Genomic DNA, 23,564 nt, shown 5'->3' with positions numbered 1-23,564 from the left:
TCAATATGGCGGATAGGGACAAACGGGTTCGGCGGTTTGTTAATTTGACGAACATTTATGAATAACGCCATTACACTTTGGTCGCTGGTAAAGAAGATAGTGGACGACCGCTTTCTATACAAACGTAGACCCCGTTTTCCTCTTCGCATATTGACATTATGGAATATATTTTTGCACGATTTGGTGTATATGTACCAAAGATATCCCCTGCGTCAGACTTTAGAAAAAAAAATTAGGATTAAAAAGCTAACTCCATGTAATTTTTCAAAAGCTTGTAATATTTGAAAAACCACACCATCTAAATTTACATATAAAAGGTTATAAAAGTAAAAAGCAATAAAATCCTTCACTCATCCACTGTCAAATAGTTTATACGACTTACATCGCAAACTAACGGAAAGAGCGGAATTGTATATTAGATGGCCAGGACGACACCATCGAGGACAATGAATCTAACCCCGCCCTACTTTTTTATAGAAAAAATAAATAAAGTGCTAATTTGTACTTGCTTCGCAGCCAAAACTAGTAGAACGCACCGAGGGCACCTCCGTATGGTCCTCCCTCCGCGAGAAGCGAGCGCTGCTCAACATGCGGCTGCTGGGGCTCGGGCCCTCGGTCCCGCACAAGAACATCCAGGAGGGCAGGCCCACCTACAGGGAGCAGTTCGTGCCGCCCTACTGCAGTATATTAACGTTCTTGTTGAATAAGGTTCGTTAACTTTCACTTGTACTTGGAATCGCCATAATTGTATTAACAATTTCCTATAAAGATAGCAGTGTTCATTGAGTTTCCGCCGTCAAATTTTATCACATCAGCCTAGATCAGAAGTAGAATAAACTTACGAAACACATAAAACATACTCTTCTATTTTTTTTCTACCATTTTCGATACATGTTCAATTTACTTGTTTGTTTTGCTACTATCATATCAAACGACCAGTATAAGAAAAGCAACTAATCACCACGCAGCATACTGTGGTCAACCTCCAACATCGTCCGCTACTGCACTAATTTGTGTACTCCATAAGGAAATAAACTGCGAGAGCGTGACGAAAGGCTTTTTGATCAATTCAGCCTGTTGAGACTTGTTAAATTCAATTTGTTTTCATATTCATGAAGAGCGCTATATTAGCGGTCAACATTCTAAAATATCAATAGGAACACATTGTCTTTTATTTTTAGCCAACTCCCGAGCAAGACCCCGATTGCTGCGATTATGATTCAGCGGAGTCGGGAGCCGAAGATCCCGATGACAGCGGCAGCGAAGCGGACGATGACGATATCTTTGACACCAACCCGGCCAGGTTAGTTTTTGTGTGAACTGTAGAGGGCAGCGTAAAAATCCGTTTAAAGCTGGAAGTGTCTCTGTCAGGTTATCGTGCAAAAGTTACACTACAACTTGGTATTCAGGTGGCTAATAGTACTGTTTGTAACTTAGATTTGTCTTACGAAACCATCCGTCGCGGGTTCGAATTTATTAGAGAATAATACCTAGTCCTATTGAATTCTGATAAGCGAATAATATTTGTATAGTAAGCAGCGATATAGACCCTTACAGAAAAGAAATCTTGGTTGATCTTGGTATGTTGTGATATTTTTGTAACACATGTAATAATTATTTTGTACAGAGAGGCGAAGCGCGCCAAACTAGTGAATACAGAGCACTCCGACCCAGACTCTTACTCGTGGGTGCTGATGCGCGTCGCGGTGCTGCGGCTCTCGCAGCAGAAGTTGCAGCACTTCCTGCAGCTCTGCGGCATCGAGATGTCAGGTAGAGTAACTGAGTCTTAAGTATGTACATTAGACATATTAAATAACCTTTTCAGTTTCAACCGAGTTTGAACTTATCTCTAAGTCGAACGTTTTTGATGAAGGGCAAAGGCATTGAGGGAGTTTACATTAACACAATTCAATTGGTTCACATTTTTAGAGCTGGCAACAACGAGTCCAACCGTGCACGCGGCCTTACGCCGCGTAGACCAATGGCAGCAGCAGTTGACCGAGAACCTGGAATCACGCGCTCCGCCCCCCGACTACATCCCGGGCTGCTTCCCGGAGCAGCTGCCGGCTGGCCCGCCGATCAACAAGTACAGGTCAGTTACCGGTCCCGTGCCCCCCGCGTGGTCCAATGGCGGCAGCTAACAGAGCCTGGAGTCGCTCTCCGCCCCCGACTACATCCTGGAGCAGCTGCCGGCTGGCCCGCCGATCAACAAGTACAGGTCAGTTACCGGTCCCGTGCCCCCCGCGTGGTCCAATGGCGGCAGCTGACAGAGCCTGGAGTCGCTCTCCGCCCCCGACTACATCCTGGAGCAGCTGCCGGCTGGCCCGCCGATCAACAAGTACCGGTCAGTTACCGGTCCCGTGCCCCCCGCGTGGTCCAATGGCGGCAGCTGACAGAGCCTGGAGTCGCTCTCCGCCTACACCCCGGCCTACTGCACCGCCTACGACTACATCCCGGGTTGCTTTCTGGAACTGTTGCCTTGACTCGATTATATAAAACTATAATTTTCTAAATCTTCTGCAACGTTCAAAAGGCCGTTCAATAATGGTTTTGTCAAAATAACTTAAGTTGTGACACAAATTATCTGTACCTAGTTGACCATCGAACTTTCTAATGCTAAAATGACCACCGAAAATAATCTTTTATAACTGAACACTTTGTTTAACTGCCTCTTAGTTTTAGAAAAAATGAAGCATGAAATATGAAGTTTTTACTGTTTTCAGATGTTTATTAGAGAAACACAACACGCCATTCAACTCGAATCTATTTAGCACTGCGCCTGCGAGACGTCTGTGGAGTTTCCTTGTTCGACAGGAGTTAGTTCAGGTACCTAACATAAAACGATTATCTGCATTTTTTTAATTTTTATTTGGTAAACTGAAACATTTCATATACTAAAGAAAATGTGACCAAGCCCTCCAGTGGCGGAGGCCGCATTCGAACCGGTGACTTCAAATATCGTCGGTGACGCCCTGGACTTCTAGGTTATCGCGTCACTCAGGTACCCGTCTATATGCCATCTTAGAAAGACTTTGACCACGTGCTTGCTCCTCCTATACTCGTGTGAATCCCTTACACTTACAGGATTACGATAAGGCGAGAATTAATTATTTCGACTCAAAACGATGTTTCAGTTGTTGTCTATAAATAAAACCTGTTATTGTAGGAAATATTCATCCGCGCGGTGTTCTCCCGGCGTCGAACCATGTCCCTCACAGCAGAAGCGAGCGGTGAACCCCGTCCGGGCTGCCTTCCTAACCAACAGAGGCTCGGGGACGATCTGCACAATCCGGTCAGAATTATACACAAGGAGCAGGACTCCATTGCTGCTTTCTGTCTTAACCGGGTGAGTTGTCATTCTGTATACAAAAGGATTCAAAATTCCGTAACAGACGTCAAGCGACCAGAAAAAAATAGAGCGTACTAGAAGATACTATAAATATTTTCGCCAATCTCGGAGATACTCCGTTATTTTTGACAAATAAATGCTGCTAACATCATGTTTGCGATTTTTTTACATGATCCATAGGCACGTATAATGATTAACATTGCAGGTCGGCGGTGCATTGCTTGCGGTAGCAACGGCGCGAGAGGTGCAAGAGATGGACGTGTCGCTCTTACTCCGAGGCGGCGCCAGCTGGGCCGAGGACGAGTGCGAGGTGGACCTGCTGGCGCTCGGCGCCGACCCCGCCGCGCTGCCCGACACCGGCTTCCTGCTCATACAGCACCAGGACAAGTCAGTGCTTACACGTGTATCTCGGCTATTCGCTATTTACTTGTGTACTTAGCAACTAAAAATTATATTTGCTTAGTAGCTTTCCGTATGTTCTTACTTTTCACCTCTAGCTGACACTACCATGTAGAACACACTGGTACAATAGAAGGTATTTATTTTCAGATACGGTTCAGATTGATTTCACAATTAACATCTAGGGGCGCGATTTCCAGATATAAGCTCGTTGCCGGAATCGCAAAATTCGCCAGCCATGCGACCGTCATTTTGTTTTTGTTTGATTACTATTAACCATTACAAATTGAACCGTAAACTTTAACCGTCCGTTACCGTTTTGCGATTCATTTTGTAATGGTTAATGGTCAATCCTAATTAACGTTCAGCCAACACTGTTAGATACTATACTGTTTGCTTTTGGAATCAATATAAGTGGTTATACAGACATATAGCAATCTGAAATTAAACGCGTCTAATTACACTTTTGGCCTCTAAATGACGTACCAGTTAACAATAAAGTGAAACAAACACTAGAGCTGTTTCTACAATAGTTTTAGGCTTATTTTTATGGCATATTTATAAGTTGTAATAATTCTGGCAGGCCCAACAACGGTTCGGTGCCAGGCACCGGCAACAGCTCGCCGTTGAACCCCAACGCGCCGCAGATCCCGGTCGGCATGGCGAGCCAGACGGGGCGGGGCGCCAGCGTTGTAAGTATATTTATGACCCGTTCATTATTAACGACGCGATATCGAATTCTTTCGTCCATTAATTTATTCTACCCTAAATCGAAGACAAGGAGGGATACATGCTACCACGACGTGATAGCCTGAATTTCAGGCCCTGAAAACATTTATGGTGGAACTCTTACACTTTGCGTCACATGAAAGTAATTTATTAAAAATAACATGATATTAAGGACCTGTTTTACAATGTCCTGAATAAGCTACTTGCCACTTATCTAACGAAAAAAGTCATCGTTGGCATTTCACAACCTTGAAATAAGCTTAACTGGTAGATAAAGTGCTAAGATTTGCATGAAGTTTTATCTGGCAGTTCATTTATTTGTTAATTAGCTATCCGATGCTTTACTTGGACATGGTGAAATAGGCCCTAAGTATTCAATAGAGTATAGCGAGTCGTATCACAAAAATAATTCAGTAACTAAAAAACAAAGCAAAATTGTCGCCACATAAATAATAACAAAAAAATGTTTGTAGTACGGCTTGCTGGCCGAGCTCTAGTACTTAATATAATATTAAAATTAAAACTCAAAGACACATTCTATTTCCTATGTGCAAGAACCCAGTGAAAATTAAATTAAATCACAACGCCAGCTATGGTATAAGTCTGCACTTTTCTGGGATGAATAATTTTCATTGCGCAACTTACCAACTCAATAAAGTATTCAAAGGTGACATCTAACGTGCACATAGCTAATTCAAAAGTTTTTATATTAGTTTTAGATATTTCTTAAGTTTAGTCAAGAAATGATTTTTGTTCCCTTTCGTACCTTATCACAGAAACAATGAATATGAAACCCAGACACCGAATCCGTCCGTCTGTACGTTTCTTTTCTACTAACTACTGTACTGTGCGAGAACTACAAATGCTGACACCCAGTAACGCACTATATGTGATACAAATAGTTTAGATACGTATACTAATTGAATATATACTTATTTCGTATTTATTTTATTAATAAGATAGTTCATTCAGTATGGATATAATTGTTACAGTTGCGAAATAAATCATATCACTAAAACTGCTAATACTAATAAATATATATGTATAGTATAACAAACTAATAATTAATTTAATATGGATGCAAGGGTTGGATGGGTCATTGGAAACAATTTAACTCCATGGAATGATACTAATAGTTTGGTATTATTGTTTGATACTTATGTTACTGGTTTTTACTAGAAAATAAGTGAAACTAACGATTGTTTCGAAAGTGCCAATTGAATTAATGCAAATAACGGAATGCGAATCGTGTATAAAACGACTGATTGTTGTAAATAATGAATTGATTGACAGCTGGATCGGCGGGCAAGCCACTCAAGTACTAAGCCAACTGGCCACGAAGCGTATATTGTCACAGTACGTGGAAGATATTAACTAATGCACAAAATGGGTTAGCTGTTGAACGAATCAATGTCCGCAAACAAAATTGCACTCTAAACTTAACAGTGTACATTTCAAATTTGAACAACACTGATTCGTTCACAACGATACTAACGTGGTGTGGATTTTGTGTATGTACGTGACGTTATCTGTATTCGTGTCTTCTTTGCGGGGCTTCGCTCGTGCTTACCTATACTTCTATTAGCCGAAAGCTAAAGCGGTAAACGCACAAAAGATCGCAGGGTTGATCACAATAAAATCTAGTCAACACTGACCATATCACAATGTTCTGTCGGTTTAGTTTACATTAGTTTCACATATAATAACTTTGTATTAAGTTCGTGGGTCGTAACTGAGAGTTGGTCGCAGGTGAAGGGCTTGCAGTTCCCGGGTTGCCACGACGCGAAATACTGTCGCCTGGTGCTCCACCGTTCGAAGCTTCTCATGAAACCGGTCAGTGACAACCCTAGCCAGTTTCGTTCACTTTTACGGTCACTTTCTGAACCAGTGATTTGCACTTCAGCTCGATGTTCATTTTGTTTATTATCGCTATCCGTTTCCTTTTTCGCAGGTTTTTTTTTATTTGAACAGGAATTTCGTAGATTTCGGTTCGTCATCAAACATCGCTCTTTGTTTATGGATTTATAATTTTTTTCACTCGTTTTTCATTGTAGCAGATCCTGTAGCCGTCGACCAATTTATTTTCTCCTGTTTTAGGTGTATGTGTGCGTTGATATTGTCGTTCGGAGCTTATGTATGTTTGTGTTGTCCGATGACTGTTTAACCTACAAAAAGCATGATCTGTCGGTGTCTGTTTAACACAAAATACTAATTTGTTCATCGATCTTTTTTTTAGATATCACGGTTTCTTTTTTATGCACCATATGTGTAATATAGATTTATGTCCTGTCGAAATGATATATAATATTCATTTATGTATAGGTGCTGAAACACAAAATTGATAACATCAAGCGTATGGCAGCTCATCCTTCGCAACCATTGTGTAAGTATACGATAATTCAAATATTATCGCTAAAATTATAGTCTGACCAAGCAAACTGCATGGAACTTGACAGATTTCTATGAAAATATGGCGTATATAATAAAACTCTCTCGCTTTGTTCTATCCAAGTTGATGCAAGTAAGTGTTACAACTTCTGCCCTTTTCAAAACTCACCCGGTTCTTAATACTCTGTGGTGCTTGAATGGTGTTTAATGGAATCAATAAACGATCAGATGCACCAGTAGGATTTGTCAGTGCCATCGAGTGATTACTATTATCTCGGAACGATAATTTTAACTTTTGGCACTTACTTCCGGCTAAGTAGTTCTCTCTACGCTTCACATCACATGACGACCCTGCCATTATGGTTTGCGTATGGGTTGCAGGCAGTGCGCTACACCAGCCAGTAAATTGGGATCAAAATACCGATTGTCCCATAATATTAATACTGACCTTTCCCAACGTTTATCAGACCTGACGGGCGGCGCCGACGGCTCAGTCCAACTCTGGGAGTGGGGCCATTCATCGTGCGTATGGTCGGTGCGCGCGCCCGGCGCCTTCGCCAAGGTCACCCGCGTGCGCTTCTCCGACTACGGCAACAAGTTTGCGGCTGCGGATGCCGACGGCAACCTCGCCATGTGGCAGCTCCACCCGTCGGCGCAGCAACACGACGCTACACAACCCCACGCCTCCGCTAGGCCGTTCTTCGTAAGTTCTACTTTATACTTCGTCTAGACAACATGTTCGCAGCTGCTGACGGCAACCTCGCCATGTGGCAGCTGCACCCGTCGGCGCAACAACACGACTCTCTGCAATCCCACGCTTATTTAAAACAGTTTAAACCTTTGAATGATAATATAGTCATTATCATTTACAGTATTTACTTGAACATAACAGGCGTTCTTTTAATGATTTTTTACCGTTATTTCACTCTAATAGAATAACTGATACCTATGTATGAAAACTTCCATATATAGTGTCGTGTTTAATAAGTAAACTTACGCTAGAATTCTCTTGGCCTAATAAACTTTTTACTTTTTCGTTTTTGCAGACTCACCAATGTCATAGTAAAGGAATTAGTGACTTCGTTTTTCTTGGTTCCTGCAGTTTAGTTGCTACAGGTAATTACGATTATATTTATTTCAGATTTTGTGACAATTCTAGCTGTAAAAATTGTATATTTATGTTTCATTTTGTTTCAGCCGGGCATAGTTCGGAAAGCAAAAATGTTGCCATATGGGATACGTTGATGCCGATCAAGAAGGCGTTAGTTGTTTGTGAGTATGCAATATTTTTATGCGTTTTGTGTTTTTTAATTATTTAAGTGTTATATTATGAGCCCATATTATCCCACTGCTGGGCAAAGGCCTCCCTCTTATTCTTCCACGTGTCCCTATCCTCGGAAGTCTCCCACCAGGCTCTGTCGAAGGCATCAAGTTCGTCCCGCCATCTCCGACGAGGTCTACCGTGACGCCTTACAACCTGTGGGACCCAACAGGTGGCTGTTTTGGCCCACAGGTCATCCGGCATACGGCAGACGTGCCCTGCCCAGTCCCATTTGAGCTTAGCGGCAGTTTCAGCTACATCAGTTATTCCAGTTTTGGAGCGTAGTATTGTATTTTTAATGCGATCGGTTAACTTCACGCTCAGAATACTACGCTCCATAGCTCGCTGAAACAAAACCACTGACGGTCAGAATGCTGCAATAATGATTTTTTTGTCAACTGATGCAAACTGATGATTGATGTAAAGGCAACACTCCTTGTCACATTATCAATACATTTACCTGATCACGATTAAAATGCTCCGAGCAAATTCGATCGACGTTTTTACAAATGCTACTGCCAGCGTCAGCGATGAGTTATGCTGGCTACACACGTAACGTGCAGATATATCGAAGGTTTAATATAACTTGACACTGCCACCAATGAACGATAATCTACAACGATTTTTCATACACACGATCGATAAATCTGCGCAAATCGGTTTGCACAAATTAATCGCTACGATATTTAGTTACGTGTGTAGCCGGCATTACTTCGTTCGGAATGTTTTTTTCATCACACTTGCTCGAAAAAGATCTTATTTCATGCAGGTGTACTCAAGGACAAAGGCCTATTTTGTTCCCGCGGGAGTTATCGATTGTGAAAAAAAAAGCTATAACTCCGTAGGGCTATAGCGTATAGTAGGGTATAGCTTTTTAGGGTTCCGTAGCCAAATGGCAAAAAACGGAACCCTTATAGATTCGTCATGTCCGTCTATATGTCCGTTTATGTCACAGCCACTTTTTTCTGATACTATAAGAACTATACTGTTCAAACTTGGTAAGTAGATGTATTCTATGAAGCGCATTAAGATTTTCGCACAAAAATAGAAACTTACCCCCATACTTAGAACTGAAACTCAAAAATTTTTTTTTCATCAAACCCATGGATAGGTCTTCAAAAATGATATTGAGGTTTCTAATATCATTCTTTTCTAAACTGAATAGTTAGCGCGAGAGACACTTCCAAAGTGGTAAAATGTGTGTCCCCCCCCCTGTAACATCTAAAATAACGGAATGATAAAACTAAAAAAAAATATATATGATATACATTACCATGCAAACTTCCACCGAAAATTGGTTTGAACGAGATCTAGTTAGTAGTTTTTTTTAAATCCGTCATAAATGGTACGTAACCCTTCATGGGCGAATCCGACTCGCACTTGGCCGCTTTTTTTTATTATTATGTCACTTATTCATACAAACCAAGTACTATAAATGAGTTTTACTTTTAAATTACTGACGTTTATAATTTAATATTTTTGTTTAATTTCTTTAATTTAACAGCCGTTTAAAATATTTTTACATAATTTTCAATTGTGGCTGAATGCCGAATAGGTCTGTGCCTTCGATGCCTAACTTGTCAAGAATTTACAAAATGGCTGACGAATGTTTGATATGTCTCCGTATTTAAGAATTATTTCGCTTAAAATTTTGTTTGTTCTTCGCAAGTGTGATGAAAAACATTGTGTGTACCTCGGGGGGTAATAATATTGCAAACTCGGGCAAATTGCATTACCACCCTCGTATCCAAAATTTCACTTACCTTCTATGCACAATGTGCTATTAAGTGGGCGAGGCATAACATAATCCATGTCGAGTCCGTAGCCTGGACATGCCACGAGGGCGGCGCCGCGTGCCTCGCGTGGGCGGGCTCGGCGGGCGCGCTGGTGTCGTGCGGGCGGCGCGGCGACGTGTTCGTGTGGGACCTGCGCACGCGCGCCTCGCGCCACAAGCTGCACGCGCACCACGCGCCCATCAAGTGCGTCGCGCTCACGCACCACGAGGACCAGTACGCCATCGGCGCGGCCGACGGGGACATCAAGGTAGCTCTTACATGCATGTAAACCCTTATCTTACCTAATATGGACCGCGCGCGTTGGAGGGTCTGCCATCTTGTGGCTTGAATCGGAAACGCAAGCATGTTGATACTTCACGCCAAAGCAAGTGCTGCCCTCTACCGTTCTCGTATGTTTTCTTGTGCATACTAGATTCTGCCATCGTGTGGGCTACATTAGACAAACTCCACATTTACACCTCGCGCCCAAAATCTGACGTCTCCTGTGCTGCCCCCTACAGTTTTAGGTGGTTTCAGGACTCTCGAAAAATTTGAGAAATTAACAGAAGTCGACCACTAATGTACTCGTGGCTTTTGAAATATGGACGGCAATGAGGTGAACTATTAGTTTGATAACGAGGGTTTTCAGAAAAAAAGTGTAGGTACAATTTCCTTTTTTTTTTTCGAAAAACTAACAACTCTTAGGTTATTTCGACTCAGAATCACGAGAATCATTAATTAAAATTAATAAAAATGTGTCCCCAGTTTTTAAAACAAATTATGGGTGTCAGTTTTGCGACTGTTCATACAAAATGCTACAAGCATCACGAAACTGCCATTTTTTACACTTTTTTCTTTCTTTTTGAAGGTTTTCCCAAAAAAAAATGGTACATTTTTTTCTGAAAATATCCTAACACACTTACAGACTGGTTATTGGTCGTATAAAACAATGATCAATACGAAAATTATTTACGAATGGTTCAATAAATTACGCAACAAACTACCACGATGAATATAAGATAGGCATTATTTCAGCCAAACGCTAACACTAAACTTCGAAATAAAAATAAACCCTTTACCTTACATGGCGATCCTGCCAGGATACATTGTGGACTAAGAATTTCTATTACTAATTTCTAATTACCTTATACGATATCATTAAAACACTTATTTAAAATCTCCGCATTCGTTCCCAGGTGTTCTCACTGATGACGCATCAATTACTGCACACGTTTGCCGGCGAGCATGCACGCAGTTCTTTCTTCAAGCACATCGGTCAAGGCGTCACGCAGATTCATATCGGTACGTTACTCGCATATGGATAAATTAAGTGAAATTCATTTTCAGAAGGTCGTAACTGGCAAATAGTGCACAGTCAGCAGCAGAAACAGCTTAGTAGGCAAGGTGTTTAAAGGATCTGGAGTCGGACCGAGACAACTCTGCATGGCATTTGTGAGGATAAAGTGTGTCAATGTCATCACTACTATGAAAATATGACGTTTGTAATAACACGGCCTCACTTTGTACTGTTCAAGTCGCTGCAAAGTTAGCTTAGACAGAATGTAAGCAGATTTTTTTCGTTAAGGGAATAAAAGCTTAGGTATAGTATAGATTTCCCTAATCTGTTAAACAAAAGCCATTGTTTCATCTATGCCAGCGCTCAGCTCCCGTGATAGGGACTTGTTAAAGCAACAATGTCGTTTAAAAAGCAACTGTATGCAAATGTAACAGCTCATAACATATTTAGGTAATGTAGAACGATCGACCACTTCAATGTAGACAAGCGCTCATATTATTACATAGATTTGAACCTTAATACTATCACGATACAGTTGCGTTGTAAAGAACACTATTGCTTTGCCACGTGGCTTATACAAGAGCTTAGTGCTCGCATAAAAGAAAAAATGGCTTTTATTTAACAGATTAGGGTCTGAAGCCTAAAATAATTTGAAAAAAAATCATACTATAGCTACTGCTGCTGAAAGTATAAGTCACCTTAACCAGCTAATTTCTCGTTACTGCAATTGGAGCTGCTATTTAATATGGAATGCAACTACAGCACTGAAGATTCTAATTCCTTAGCTAGGGCTCGGACCCCGTTAGATTTGCATCGGACAATGTGTGATTTTGTATTACAGACAGCGCCGGTCGGCTGTTCTCGTGCGGCGCGGACGGCACCATGAAGGTGCGCAAGCTGCCCGAGCGCGACGCGCCGCCGCCGAGCCACGCGCAGTATTCTAATTAATAGGTGAGTTACAGTGTAACAACACAGGATAGACTGTGAGCCATATTGCACAGGTAAAAGGTTTACTTTTATTAGCAATGCCATTGTGAACTACGTATCGTGTCGTTCAAGAGCTAGGTGTATCACAGTCTATATGATCGTTTCTTTAAAAAAATTCCACTTATTAATTTTGTATTTTTTCATAATTTCTGTATTTTTCTACTCAGAATCACGAGCTCTTTCGATCCTAATGGAATAAAAAAATGTCCCAGGGTTTTATTCCTATTGTGTTTCCATTTCCCCTTATATTTTGTATAGCAAAAAGTGGCAGCAAAAAGGAAAGTTAGAAAAATGTGTGGACATTATGTGATTTTTTTTTGCTCCTGTACCTAAGGATGAAAAGGGCTCTTGACTAGAAATAACAAAAGTGGCAAAAAAATAAACGCTCTTATGTAAGCGTGAGGTTTCACAGATGATGAAGGAGAGGAGAGGTGGTTGAAGAATAATCCACTAATACGCAATATCAATTTGGTGCTGATTTGGCTTACTTTTAACCATGTGTGGGAACACAGAATGAACCGCCTCGCGGAGAAATTGCTGCGCGTAACCTTTTGGTCTATGTCTATGCTGCCCACATTTTTTCGGTTTTTCTACGTTAAATCTTATAGAGTAACATTAGTTCCAACGGCTGCCGCTAGCATTCATGTTTGGCATTCAATAAGATTACGTGTTTGTGGCAATCAGCGCCACTTCTCCCTCCACCGACTTCGCACCTTGCCAATATCGTCTTTTAACCGGTTGAAATTCTTCGACCGGTGTTGCCGGTATTAATTTGTATAAACGCAGTTTTTTTATACATTTTTTTTAAAATTGGTTATAGGCAGGCGAGATGCAACAGCCGGAGCAGCCGTCGGCCTACCCGCGATACCCTTGTGATGTATTTATCGTTATTGCTACTCAATATTACGAGTATGAAATATACGCTGTTAGACTAGTCACTGTTATTAAATCTTTAGTTAATTCTAGTGTGAAATATTCGCTATTTTTATCGTAATGTACCTTTGTCCTAGATGAAAGATATAATTTATTTATTCGCACGTGCTGTTGGTTGAATTTGTATAAGTCCACTTTATTGGCCGCGGGCCTAAGTGAATGGATGAAGAAGTTGGTAAACTCGCATTTTGAAATCATCATCATATCGAACTGAGTACTGTCTGTCTTATAAGGCTTTACGGAACCAACAAAATTAGGTATCTCTCAGTCTGAATATGTTTTAATCGAAATAGCTGGAACAAATGTTACGGAACACATGCTTCAACTACGATGATATTAATAATGGATATTGAACTCAAAATGTAAATTATTATTACGCATTTTTTAATTTTTTTTTGTCCTGTTAATTTTGAGTTACCCTATTTTAAGTTTCAAAATCGTTTTACACCTCGATCGCTACCTAGAGATATTCTTAACGCGGCCGAGAAACAAAGAGCCGAGGTCGGTTTAATTATATCAAGCGAAGTTGGTGTGACTTCAAAATGCGAGTAGGTATAGTTAGTAATTCTTATGTGGTATTGTATCGTCTGAAGTAGATTGTGTCTAGTTTTAACCAAGTGCAATAAGATCGCTAACTTATGAATAACGATGCTACCACGTCGTTGAAGCCTTTAATAATTACAGTTAGCCCCTTGATCAATCTAGCTTACGTGAGTGCGTATTACTTATATGTGTATCTTGTTAACGCATAATAATTTATAATATTTATCTCGCGATTGTCTTTGTTGGCTATCGTGGATTTAATGTTTAATGGAATACATATAATCACATTCGTTTGTGGGGTCTTGCTTACAATTATTGTTGAATCTTTTAACATGTTACTTGTATCTATTGTTGAAATTATTTGAGATTAACTAACTTTTAAATTATCTAATGTACGCCTGATGTAACAATATTGTAGATGCAAAATTGACAGCTGAGATCTACAGTGCTGGGCGGCGCCATATATTTTCTGGTATCTGGTATCTTGACTTGTTACCGCGTAATGGCGCTCCCACCTTGGCTGTCATAAAATGTTATATAGTATCGTGTGAGATGGACAACATAATATAACACTATCATGCTGTCCCTGTCACATGATGTTATATAATATTTTATAACAGCCAAAGTGGTAGCATCATAACATTCATAACGTATGGGGTCCTACTGCGCTGTCTGTTTTAGCTCTCAAACTGCGGCTATGGTATGTTGCACTACTTTACGCGTGTTAGTTACTTTGTTTATACTACTGTATTCTTCCGCGTCCTATCAAATTTCAGATGGTAACAATGGTAATTTTGTTCATGTCAAATAATTTCAACCATATCAATGTTAAACTTTCATACACCCCACGCTCTTAGAAGTAAGTTTCTCTTTTTAACCTGGTAGCAATCGAGAGCACATCCATTTATAAGCAATATTTAGTTACAAAGTATTTTGGATTTTGGAAGAAATATATATTTGAATGAAGTATGTTGCGTTGTTTATGCGGCGCCCATCGTTACGTTACCAGTATTATCACAATCTTAACTCCACCCAGGGATGACCTATCAGTGGCGGAGTGTCCAACTTTTCCAATTTTTGTATAGAAAATTAGGTTTCATTTGTTTAAGAAAGCAATACGCAAAATAAATACTACTTTATTTGGTTTACGAAAGGTTTTAATTAGATTGAAACGGAGTGATAGAAAACATGTGCCAGCCGTTTGTCTAATTTGAGAAAGTTGACAATTATAGCATACAAATCTAAAAGAATAAAGAGGCCAAAGCTCAAATTGGCTCAAATTTCCAATGAGAACAATTAATGCGCCGCCACTGTAACCTTAATTGAATAATATTTTATAAACTTTAAAAATATTGCAATTTATTATCAATATCAGAATCTGTCAGGAATTGGGACAAAGCATAATTGAATATTACCTACAACATGTTAATAAGGTTATTCTTTTTTCAAATCAAATACACCAAATTCTGCTTGGTCCATCATTACATCCGTTCAATAATCTTATGAAAGTTATATATAATATAATGTGAACTGCCTTTCTCATTCGTAGTGGCAAAAAGACACTTTTTGTTGTTTTCTTATTTAATCAAGTCTATTTGTGATATGGTATTTATTTCTATAGGTTAATGTTATAATATAATCACCAAAGTTAATGATTTAAAAATATTTGAAAACTATCGTGTAAAACCAAACGAAAACTAAGCTTATGAATTCTGTAAATGTACATAGAAATTTCGCACAATAATCACTTATGAGTATTTTCTGAGTTATTTTTTGTTATCGGGTATGATTTACTTTAAATGCCTTCGTTTGTTATAAACTTGTTTTCGAAATTGTTTGTGTATTTTTATTGTAATCACCGCATCACAACTTGCTTAGTGTTCTGTCATAGTTTTTATAATATACTTTTTTTTATTCGATACGTGCGCGTATATCATGAGCCGAGTTAGAAATAATACAATTTATTACCTTGGACAAGGTAAGAGTTATTCTATATACCAAAGAGAATTTGTAATAGAGGTGGATAAAGAAAATTTTGTAGCCACAATAAATTTACTGCCATCCTTCGACACATGATTAAAGCTTTTAGAACGCCATTTGACTTTGATCCTTATTCATTTACTTACCAAAAAGTGGCGCCATCTAACTGGGCATCGGCTAAACGATGCCGCCATACCTTTGGCCTTTGATCTATTAGATGGCGCCACTTTTTAATATTTAACAAATTTTACTTATTTTTTTATATCAGGGAAAGAATAAGGATCAAAGTCAAATGGCCTTCTAAAAGTTTTAATCATGTGTCGAATGATGGCAGTAAATTTACCGTGGGTACATAATTTTCTTTGACAATCCACCTCTATTTCAAATTCTCTTTGCTATACATATACAGTGGCGTAGCTAGGTGTGGACATAGCAGCACCTCGCCCATTGCCTCGCACTTATTGGGCCCCGCGAGAGCCAACCTTTCTTATTACCTTGGAATTACACATTGAAAGGGCCTTGCAGATGCGACTTCGCCCACGGCTAGATTAGTTCACTCTACGCCAGTTACGCCACTGTCTATGTATCCATCCAACTAAAGATAGGTCATAGACATTTTATTGTTCACCTTGTCTTTTCTGTACCCGAAAGCTTAGAATATTGGCAGTATGTCTACAGTTTTGATACTATTTACAGGAAACTATATCGGGACCGCAATCGATGTAAATCACAAACAGAAAGTAGGCTCCAGTATTAAATTTCAGGTACAAAGAGACATTTTCTGTCCGAGGCGAGGTTTAGGTTATGATTTATGATACCTATGACCAACTAATTCAAGTATAATATTTTAACTGGTTCCTTTTTCGATTAATCTACTTACGAACATTTTGTTAATCCAAATTCACTTTTCTTATTTTGTGAAATAATACATTTATCCCTGTAAACTTTCCAAATAAAACGGACCCACTTTCCACTTTGGAAATTTAACGAAATCTATATAAGCAATATTTGTGCCATTTTCAAGTAAAAAGCAACTACTTTACTATCGATTGTCAATGAAGCGATAAAGGTTTGATTAGAAATCGCCCTTTTCGACAACTGACAAAGCGGTGCTTTTTGCCTGAAAATGTCGCATACTTATAGTCAGGGGCAGAAGTTGCTAAGCAGAGGAGGTGTTCAAAGTAAAGTTAACACAACTTTATTATTAAGAGAATAAGAGTGTGTGCAAGATATTGTGAATGCCTCGCCCGCTTAGCTACTTATGACGCTGACTGAACATAATTTCTTTAGAATATCCTCACTGTTGCCGTGCAGACTGTACAAAATTATTTTTGTAGGGTTTTAGCTGTGATCTGTATTTTGTAAGTAGTTAATTGGCGTTGTTTCAGTGAAAAAACATGTCTATAGTAAAGTTTATAATATTATTGTATCTACATATTTTGATAAGTTACATATGAAACAATAACTAATGATAATAGAACGTGAATACAGAAATCTTTTTATCAATTTAAATATAATAAATGACCCACTTCATGAATATGAATAAATAAAAGCATTCTGCACCTACGTAATACTAATTTATGTAAAGATTCATTATAGTGCTTATTTTGTTTTATTTATAAAAGATAATTTAAAATAAAAGTCAACTTAATTCAGTGCTTTTTAATTTGAGTAGTGAAGCCTATATGGGATTAACCTTTCATGTGTGTATGTCGGGCATAGAGCAGAAAAAATGGTTCTCCATAAAATCAAAAACATGATTGAACATTTTGTTTAGGAACCTTATGAAACAGACAAAAGGTCCAAGATGACGAACAATAATACTTACATCATTGACACATATCTAAGGACGGGCCTTACGGACAATAAGAATGGGGCCAGAACAGCGGTGTCACACACACGAACATATCTAAGGATGGGCCTTACGGGCAATAAGAATGGGGCCAGCACAGCGGTGTCGCACACACGAATTCGAGCCAATCGTGCAGTCTAACGCCACAACGCGATTGGTTGATGAGTTCGCATCACGCGCGCGATTGGACACAACTAGTTGCGTCAGACTGCACGATTGGCTCGAATTCGTGAGTGACACCGCTGAAGTAGCTCCATTCTTAGTGCCCGTAAGGCCCATCCTTAGATACATGTCAATGACTTGCATGGTAGCAGGCATTAGGGCATAAGAAGAACAAGTACTTTGTGTACAGAATTCTCACTCTCTAACAAAACCCATGTTTGACAGTGGAAGGACGCGGACCATGTCGCCCCTTCTTAACGTATGACACCTTGTTTTTCGCTCTCCAGACTAATAGAAACCCAGGATCATTAAAATAAACGAAAATGGCAGTAATTGAATTTATTCAATAAATAATGTTCTTAGTGTAATAACTAATAAGCTACAACTACACAAAACAATACTGTAGTAAGTAGCAGGAAGTAACAAGAGAGAGAACACAAAGAAATCACTTTAATATCTTACTATCTATATTTGACACCGAAATACCAAGATATTCAGACGCAAACTTGAGAGCACTTTCCTTGTTTAATGTGATCTTTCCTTGGGGGTTTTCCAAGAATATAGTGACCGCTTTGCTACCATTAGCAACATTGACAAACTTACAGAATGGACTAGAAGCTGATTCATTCGCCTTAGGCTTCGTCATAGACACAACAATGGTTTTCGCGTTTAAGTTATTCGTATGCTTTACCTCTGCGCCGTCGCACCATAGAGTAAATTTCATTCCATACAAACCGAAAAGAACTTCAACTTCGTGACGCAGATTTTTCAAGCTTATGTATTTGTTGTCTTTATCCGTAAGAATTATGCTAGCTTGATTACCGCTAGCGCCGAACCGCGGGGTCAAACCTAGTAAGGTAATATTAGCCCACGGTTTCAGGGGCAGTTCCACTTCTTTCCGCCAAGTAATAACCAACTCCAACTGCGAGCCCTTCAGCTCTTGCGTTTCCCGAGTGATGACAGGTTTCGATGCGGTTAATTGGTCTAGAGTAATCATCGGAGCTTTCACTGTAGTCTCTATGAGTTCTCTGTGCGAGTTTATGATGCGGGCGATATCACTTGTCTTACTGACGGCGTAGTAAATATTAACTTCGTCGGTGGGAACGAGATGAGCCTTCTTCCTCAATTTCTGTACCCTGTTTATTACCTCCCTTGCAAAGCCTTCGTCAAGCATGTCTTGGTCCGGCGTGACGTTTAACAGAATAAGCACGTCGTTGTCACTATGCGCTTCATATTGATCATTGCCTGTTGCTTGGAAAATTATTCGGACTTCTGAGACGTCAATGCGTTGGCCAACGATCTCAACGAAACCGTCGGAAATCAGTTTTTCGCACTGCGCGTTGTTCAAATTCTTCAGTCCCTGCGTAACAGCTTTAAAGTCGCCCTTCAAACGTGCGCCTAGCAGCTTGTGGTCAGGCTCCGCTTTTAGTGTGATGCCGAATTTTTCCTTGTCGCTTGTCAGCTGCAAGTTCTTCACATTCATCTCTTCCAGAACATAGGTGTTTAACGACTTTACGTCATCCAGGTATGATTTGTCCCGATGGATAACAATCATTTCCGGCAGCGGATACTTGATGGGAATAGTTTTGCGATCTCTAAGAACTCGGCCGAGTTCGATCACGGTTTGCATTCGTTGAACTGCTCTCTCGATATTAGTGTCTATCAATTCCGATTTCGGCTCTGGAATCATGTTGAAGTGCACGCTTTCTAGAGAGTCTCCTGGGAGAAGTTGACGCAGCGTCTTGTACATCAGCTCAGTCAGGAAAGGAGTGTAGGGAGCCATCACTCTGATCATATCAAACAATACTCCAAACAGAGTATCCAAGGCTGCCTGGCAATCTTTAACTCCAAAGTCTCCCTTTAGCCTCTTCCTGTTCATGCGCACATACCAGTTGGTGAGATGATCGATGAATTTAGTCAGCCTGGGAACAACAGTGTACAGCTTGTAGGCCGCCATTTCTGTCTTGACAAAAGTAATGAGAGACTGGGTGAAAGAGGTGATCCACTTATCCATAACGTTCTCTTTTACGTTTTTCTCATTAAATTTGTAGTCTACTTGGTCTTCCTGGATGATTCTCTCAACATTCTGCATCAAAAATCTAAACGCATTGTACCAAGGGAGGAAGACATCCTTAATAACGTCTCTGACACCCTCTTCTTTGAATCGCAGGTTTTCCGCTCTGACTACTGGAGAGTTCACCAGATACAATCTCAATGCATCGGCGCCATATTTTTTTACTACCTCCAATGGGTCCGGATAGTTCTTTTTACTCTTTGACATCTTTTGTCCGTCAGCTGCTAATATAAGGCCATTGGCTATCAAGTTCTTGAATGGTGGCTTCTTGAAAAGAGCAGTCGATAAGACAATGAGAGTGTAAAACCATCCTCTCGTTTGATCGATACCTTCAGCAATAAAGTTGGCGGGAAACCTCTCCTCGAAGTCCTTTACATTCTCAAAGGGATAGTGGCATTGCGCGTAAGGCATAGATCCCGATTCAAACCAGCAATCAAAAACTTCAGACACCCTTTTCAGAGGTGGGTGGCCGGGTCTAGCTGATGGAATCTCTAAGTGATCAATGCTCTCTCTATGTAAATCAGTTATTTCTTTTCCCGTTAAAGCGCTGAGCTCAGCAATGCTCCCAACACAGACAATCTCTTGTTTATCAGGAGAAATCCACAGTGGAATAGGAGTGCCCCAGAACCTATTACGGCTAATAGCCCAATCGCGTGCTTCTTTAAGCCAATTTCCGAATCTCTTATCTTTCACATGATCTGGAACCCAATAGGTAGCTTCGGCAGATTTTAAAAGGTCTTGACTCATTTGCTCAACTCTTACAAACCAAGATGGCACAGCTTTATATATGAGAGGTGTCTCAGAACGCCAACAGAATGGGTAATTATGCTTTACCTGCCCCAGTTGCACCAGGCGGTTTCGTGCCTTAAGATTTGCAATGATATTTTTATCAGCATCTTTGACATACTGCCCGAGGAACTCTTTGACGGGTTCCGTGAATTTTCCACTTGCATCAACTGGGCATACCATTTCTTGATCTTTTGTTATGACGCCTGCCGCCACGCAGACTCTGAAATCGTCTTCACCAAAGTATGGGGCCTGGTGTACAATGCCAGTACCAGAGTCCTCAGTGACATACCCATCTGTTAGAACTTGGAAGGCATTGGGACATTTCTCAACAAAGTAGTCAAACATAGGTGTATATTTTAAACCTTTCAGTTTGATACCTGGGATTTTTTCAAGAATAGTGAAGTCTTCAACATTCTTGAATATCACTGGCAAACGTTGTTCCAGTAGCACATAGCAATTTCCTGTGCCTTTTTCCTGTACCTTAACATATGTGAGTTTGGGGTTAACACAAAGAGCTAAGTTGCTCGGAAGTGTCCAGGGAGTTGTGGTCCAGGCTAACAAGGAGAAACCTTGATTGGTTGGAAATGAGACCACAACAGCAGGATCCAAAACATCTTTGTAATTCTGTCCAGATTCAAAGTTGGACAGTGGAGTGGAGCAGGCAGTGGAGAATGGCATTACTTTTACTCCCTGGTACACCAAACCTTTGTTATACAGTTCCTTAAAAACCCACCAAATGGATTCCATGTACCATGGGTACAGTGTTTTGTAGTCATTTTTGAAATCTGCAACAAGAAAGAACCACATTGACTATTTACATTTATAATATTTATATGCACAGAAAGTATTGGTAGCCCAGCGGCTAAGCTTGCAACTTTTAAACCAAAGGTCACGGTTTCGAATTCTGGCTCGTACTAATGAGTTTTTGGAAATTTGTGTAAGAAATATCATTTGATATTTAAGTACTAGTTGCTCTTTAGTGAGGGAAACCTGAAGAATGGCTCATGTTGGCTAATCCCAATAATAAAGCCTTATTTGCTCTTTGAATTAGAAAGTAAGATGGCAGTTGCTTTCGTAAAGATAAAGCTTGCTAATTTTGGTATTAGATTGCCAAATGAACCTCAGGCTTTTTGGTCAAAAAGTACAGTCAAAGATGATGAGAAGCTACATAATTTTGATATGTAAAGTCAAGAATACATTACCTATCCACCTCCCCATGCGCGTGATGATGTTCTCCCAATCAGTAGAGTATCGCATGACGATTTTGCGGCACTCAGCATTATACTTATCAATGCCCATTTTCTCCACATCACTTGGCCCCTTAATTCCAAGGGTTTTATCAATTTCATACTCAACGGGCAGTCCATGGCAATCCCAACCAAAGCGCCTCTCTACATGGTAGCCCTGAAAATGTTTTATAAATCTGAATAGAAAATACAAGTTCTATAACATAATGAGACTGAGCCTTAGCAAAGGTCTCTGTTTAACCTGGGGCAAAGATGTTTTCAAATCTTGGATGTTCCCCTCTGCAGGTTGCATTTCTCAACAGATCCTCATAAAATTTTGTGAGCAGGTTTGGTAATTAGATAAAAAAAAAAATTGTTGTTTTGTCTATGAAAAATGTTCAAAATTGTGGAAATTGACATAAAGGACTTAAGTGCTCTTTAAGATAATTGTTATAATGACTCATTTTTTTTTATATGTTTTAAGCTAATGAAGCTTGGAAATCATCCAGACTTAAATTTGGAAATTATCCAAACAGGATACCATCATTATCATCATCTATGAACCTTATTGCGAGGTCTACAGAGCCACTAGTAAGCCTAGTAAGGTATTGGATGGATTTAAAAACTTATAATAACAATAATTTGTTCAAAATTAAATTAATTCTAATTTGTCTTTTAAGAGATTATGGCATTTATATTATCCGATGATTTGGTTGATGGTATGAGCTAATTTTTGAATGGAATATTTTGGTTGTTTAATAAATATAATTTCAGTGCTTGTGCTTGATATTTACTTCCAATAAATTGGGCTTAATCATATAATAACTATAATAAATACATGAGATAACGTAACTCAATATCAAGCAAAGTGTGATAACTAGTAACAACAAAATATAATATTATAAAATTAAATTATGAAGGTGTAATCTTTATAAATGATGCTGTATAAAGTACAAGTTTGATAGGGAATGAGTAGTTGATCTGACAAAAAAAAAACTTTAAACATAGGTAAATTTATTGAAAGCTACAAAAATATTTTAATGGTAGAAAGTAGAGTTGCGGCATAGTCAAGAACACAGGATGGAAAAAAACTTCTTATGGAAATTGAGATTGATCCTGAGAACTCAATGGAAAGGTTATTCAAAAATTACCTGTTGATGAGCGTAACGTGTGACTACGTCTTTGATGGTGCCAGCAAGGATGTGACCATAGTGAGGCAGACCGGTGGCGAAGGGCGGCCCATCGTAAAACGAGTACCTATATCGCAAAAAGTTATTTTATTACACAGACAGATTTGGAATAGATTATAGTTGAGGTCATAATAGTATCATCAAGTTTTATATTAGGTTTATGCTACAGTCCGTTCTACATAACCTAACTTACCGAGGTTTATTTTTTGATTGCTTCAGACAACTTTCAAAAGCGTTGATATCTTTCCAGTATTGAAGGATTTTCTCCTCTTCCTTTGGAAAGTCAATGTTCTCGGGAACTCTTATTGCTTTTTGCGACATGATGAAATCCAGGTTTTGCTTATTTCATCATACTTTTCCACCTCTTCCTCCTAAGATTTTCCTCACTGGCATATGCGGTTAAGAGTGCATTATTTGACATTGACAGACACGCTGTGCCAGTGTGGCAAATATGATGGCATCTGTCATTATAACATTGTGTAGCTGTATTTTAAGTTTTTCTAGTTTTTTTGGGGTTCTGTAACAATTCTATATCCATGATGGTAAATATGGAACCCATATAGCTACTTA

The 23,564-nt window shown here is 39.5% G+C and overlaps 2 protein-coding genes across 2 annotated transcripts in view; one reads left to right on the top strand and one right to left on the bottom strand.

Annotated features, from left to right (window-relative positions):
- Positions 1 to 17,356, top strand: part of LOC133526793 (dmX-like protein 2) — a 75,209-nt gene extending 57,853 nt beyond the window's left edge. Inside the window, exons 47-63 of the mRNA XM_061863573.1 lie at positions 517 to 708; positions 1,182 to 1,303; positions 1,628 to 1,770; positions 1,930 to 2,092; positions 2,724 to 2,826; positions 3,167 to 3,346; positions 3,555 to 3,736; positions 4,332 to 4,440; positions 6,227 to 6,310; positions 6,800 to 6,860; positions 7,333 to 7,568; positions 7,912 to 7,981; positions 8,063 to 8,137; positions 10,012 to 10,229; positions 11,158 to 11,263; positions 12,100 to 12,209; positions 13,066 to 17,356. Of these exons, the coding sequence (XP_061719557.1) occupies positions 517 to 708; positions 1,182 to 1,303; positions 1,628 to 1,770; positions 1,930 to 2,092; positions 2,724 to 2,826; positions 3,167 to 3,346; positions 3,555 to 3,736; positions 4,332 to 4,440; positions 6,227 to 6,310; positions 6,800 to 6,860; positions 7,333 to 7,568; positions 7,912 to 7,981; positions 8,063 to 8,137; positions 10,012 to 10,229; positions 11,158 to 11,263; positions 12,100 to 12,206 (2,151 nt within the window). The 3' untranslated portion in view covers positions 12,207 to 12,209; positions 13,066 to 17,356. The remainder of the gene's footprint in view (positions 1 to 516; positions 709 to 1,181; positions 1,304 to 1,627; positions 1,771 to 1,929; positions 2,093 to 2,723; positions 2,827 to 3,166; positions 3,347 to 3,554; positions 3,737 to 4,331; positions 4,441 to 6,226; positions 6,311 to 6,799; positions 6,861 to 7,332; positions 7,569 to 7,911; positions 7,982 to 8,062; positions 8,138 to 10,011; positions 10,230 to 11,157; positions 11,264 to 12,099; positions 12,210 to 13,065) is intronic.
- Positions 17,357 to 18,039: 683 nt separating this feature from the next.
- LOC133526789 (isoleucine--tRNA ligase, cytoplasmic) lies at positions 18,040 to 23,454 on the bottom strand. Its single transcript, XM_061863569.1, has 4 exons — positions 23,188 to 23,454; positions 22,956 to 23,061; positions 21,781 to 21,982; positions 18,040 to 21,363 (listed from the first exon to the last, which is right to left on the bottom strand). The coding sequence occupies exons 1-4, from the start codon at positions 23,313 to 23,315 to the stop codon at positions 18,161 to 18,163; spliced, it is 3,639 nt and encodes a 1,212-aa protein (XP_061719553.1). The 5' UTR covers positions 23,316 to 23,454; the 3' UTR covers positions 18,040 to 18,160.
- Positions 23,455 to 23,564: the final 110 nt, after the last annotated feature.

Source organism: Cydia pomonella, chromosome 17 (genome assembly GCF_033807575.1).
Source record: "Cydia pomonella isolate Wapato2018A chromosome 17, ilCydPomo1, whole genome shotgun sequence".
Taxonomy (NCBI): Eukaryota; Metazoa; Arthropoda; class Insecta; order Lepidoptera; family Tortricidae; genus Cydia; species Cydia pomonella.
This window is presented reverse-complemented; position numbering and strand designations above follow the sequence as displayed.

What these genes read in the sequence shown, in the direction of transcription:
- LOC133526789 (XM_061863569.1), bottom strand. Translation starts at nt 23,315, where the DNA reads ATGTCGCAAAAAGCAATAAGAGTTCCCGAGAACATTGACTTTCCAAAG. An exon ending in CAATCAAAAAATAAACCTCG is followed by an intron (nt 23,062 to 23,187) that starts GTAAGTTAGGTT and finishes TTTGCGATATAG; the next exon opens with GTACTCGTTTTACGATGGGC. An exon ending in GCGCATGGGGAGGTGGATAG is followed by an intron (nt 21,364 to 21,780) that starts GTAATGTATTCT and finishes TTCTTGTTGCAG; the next exon opens with ATTTCAAAAATGACTACAAA.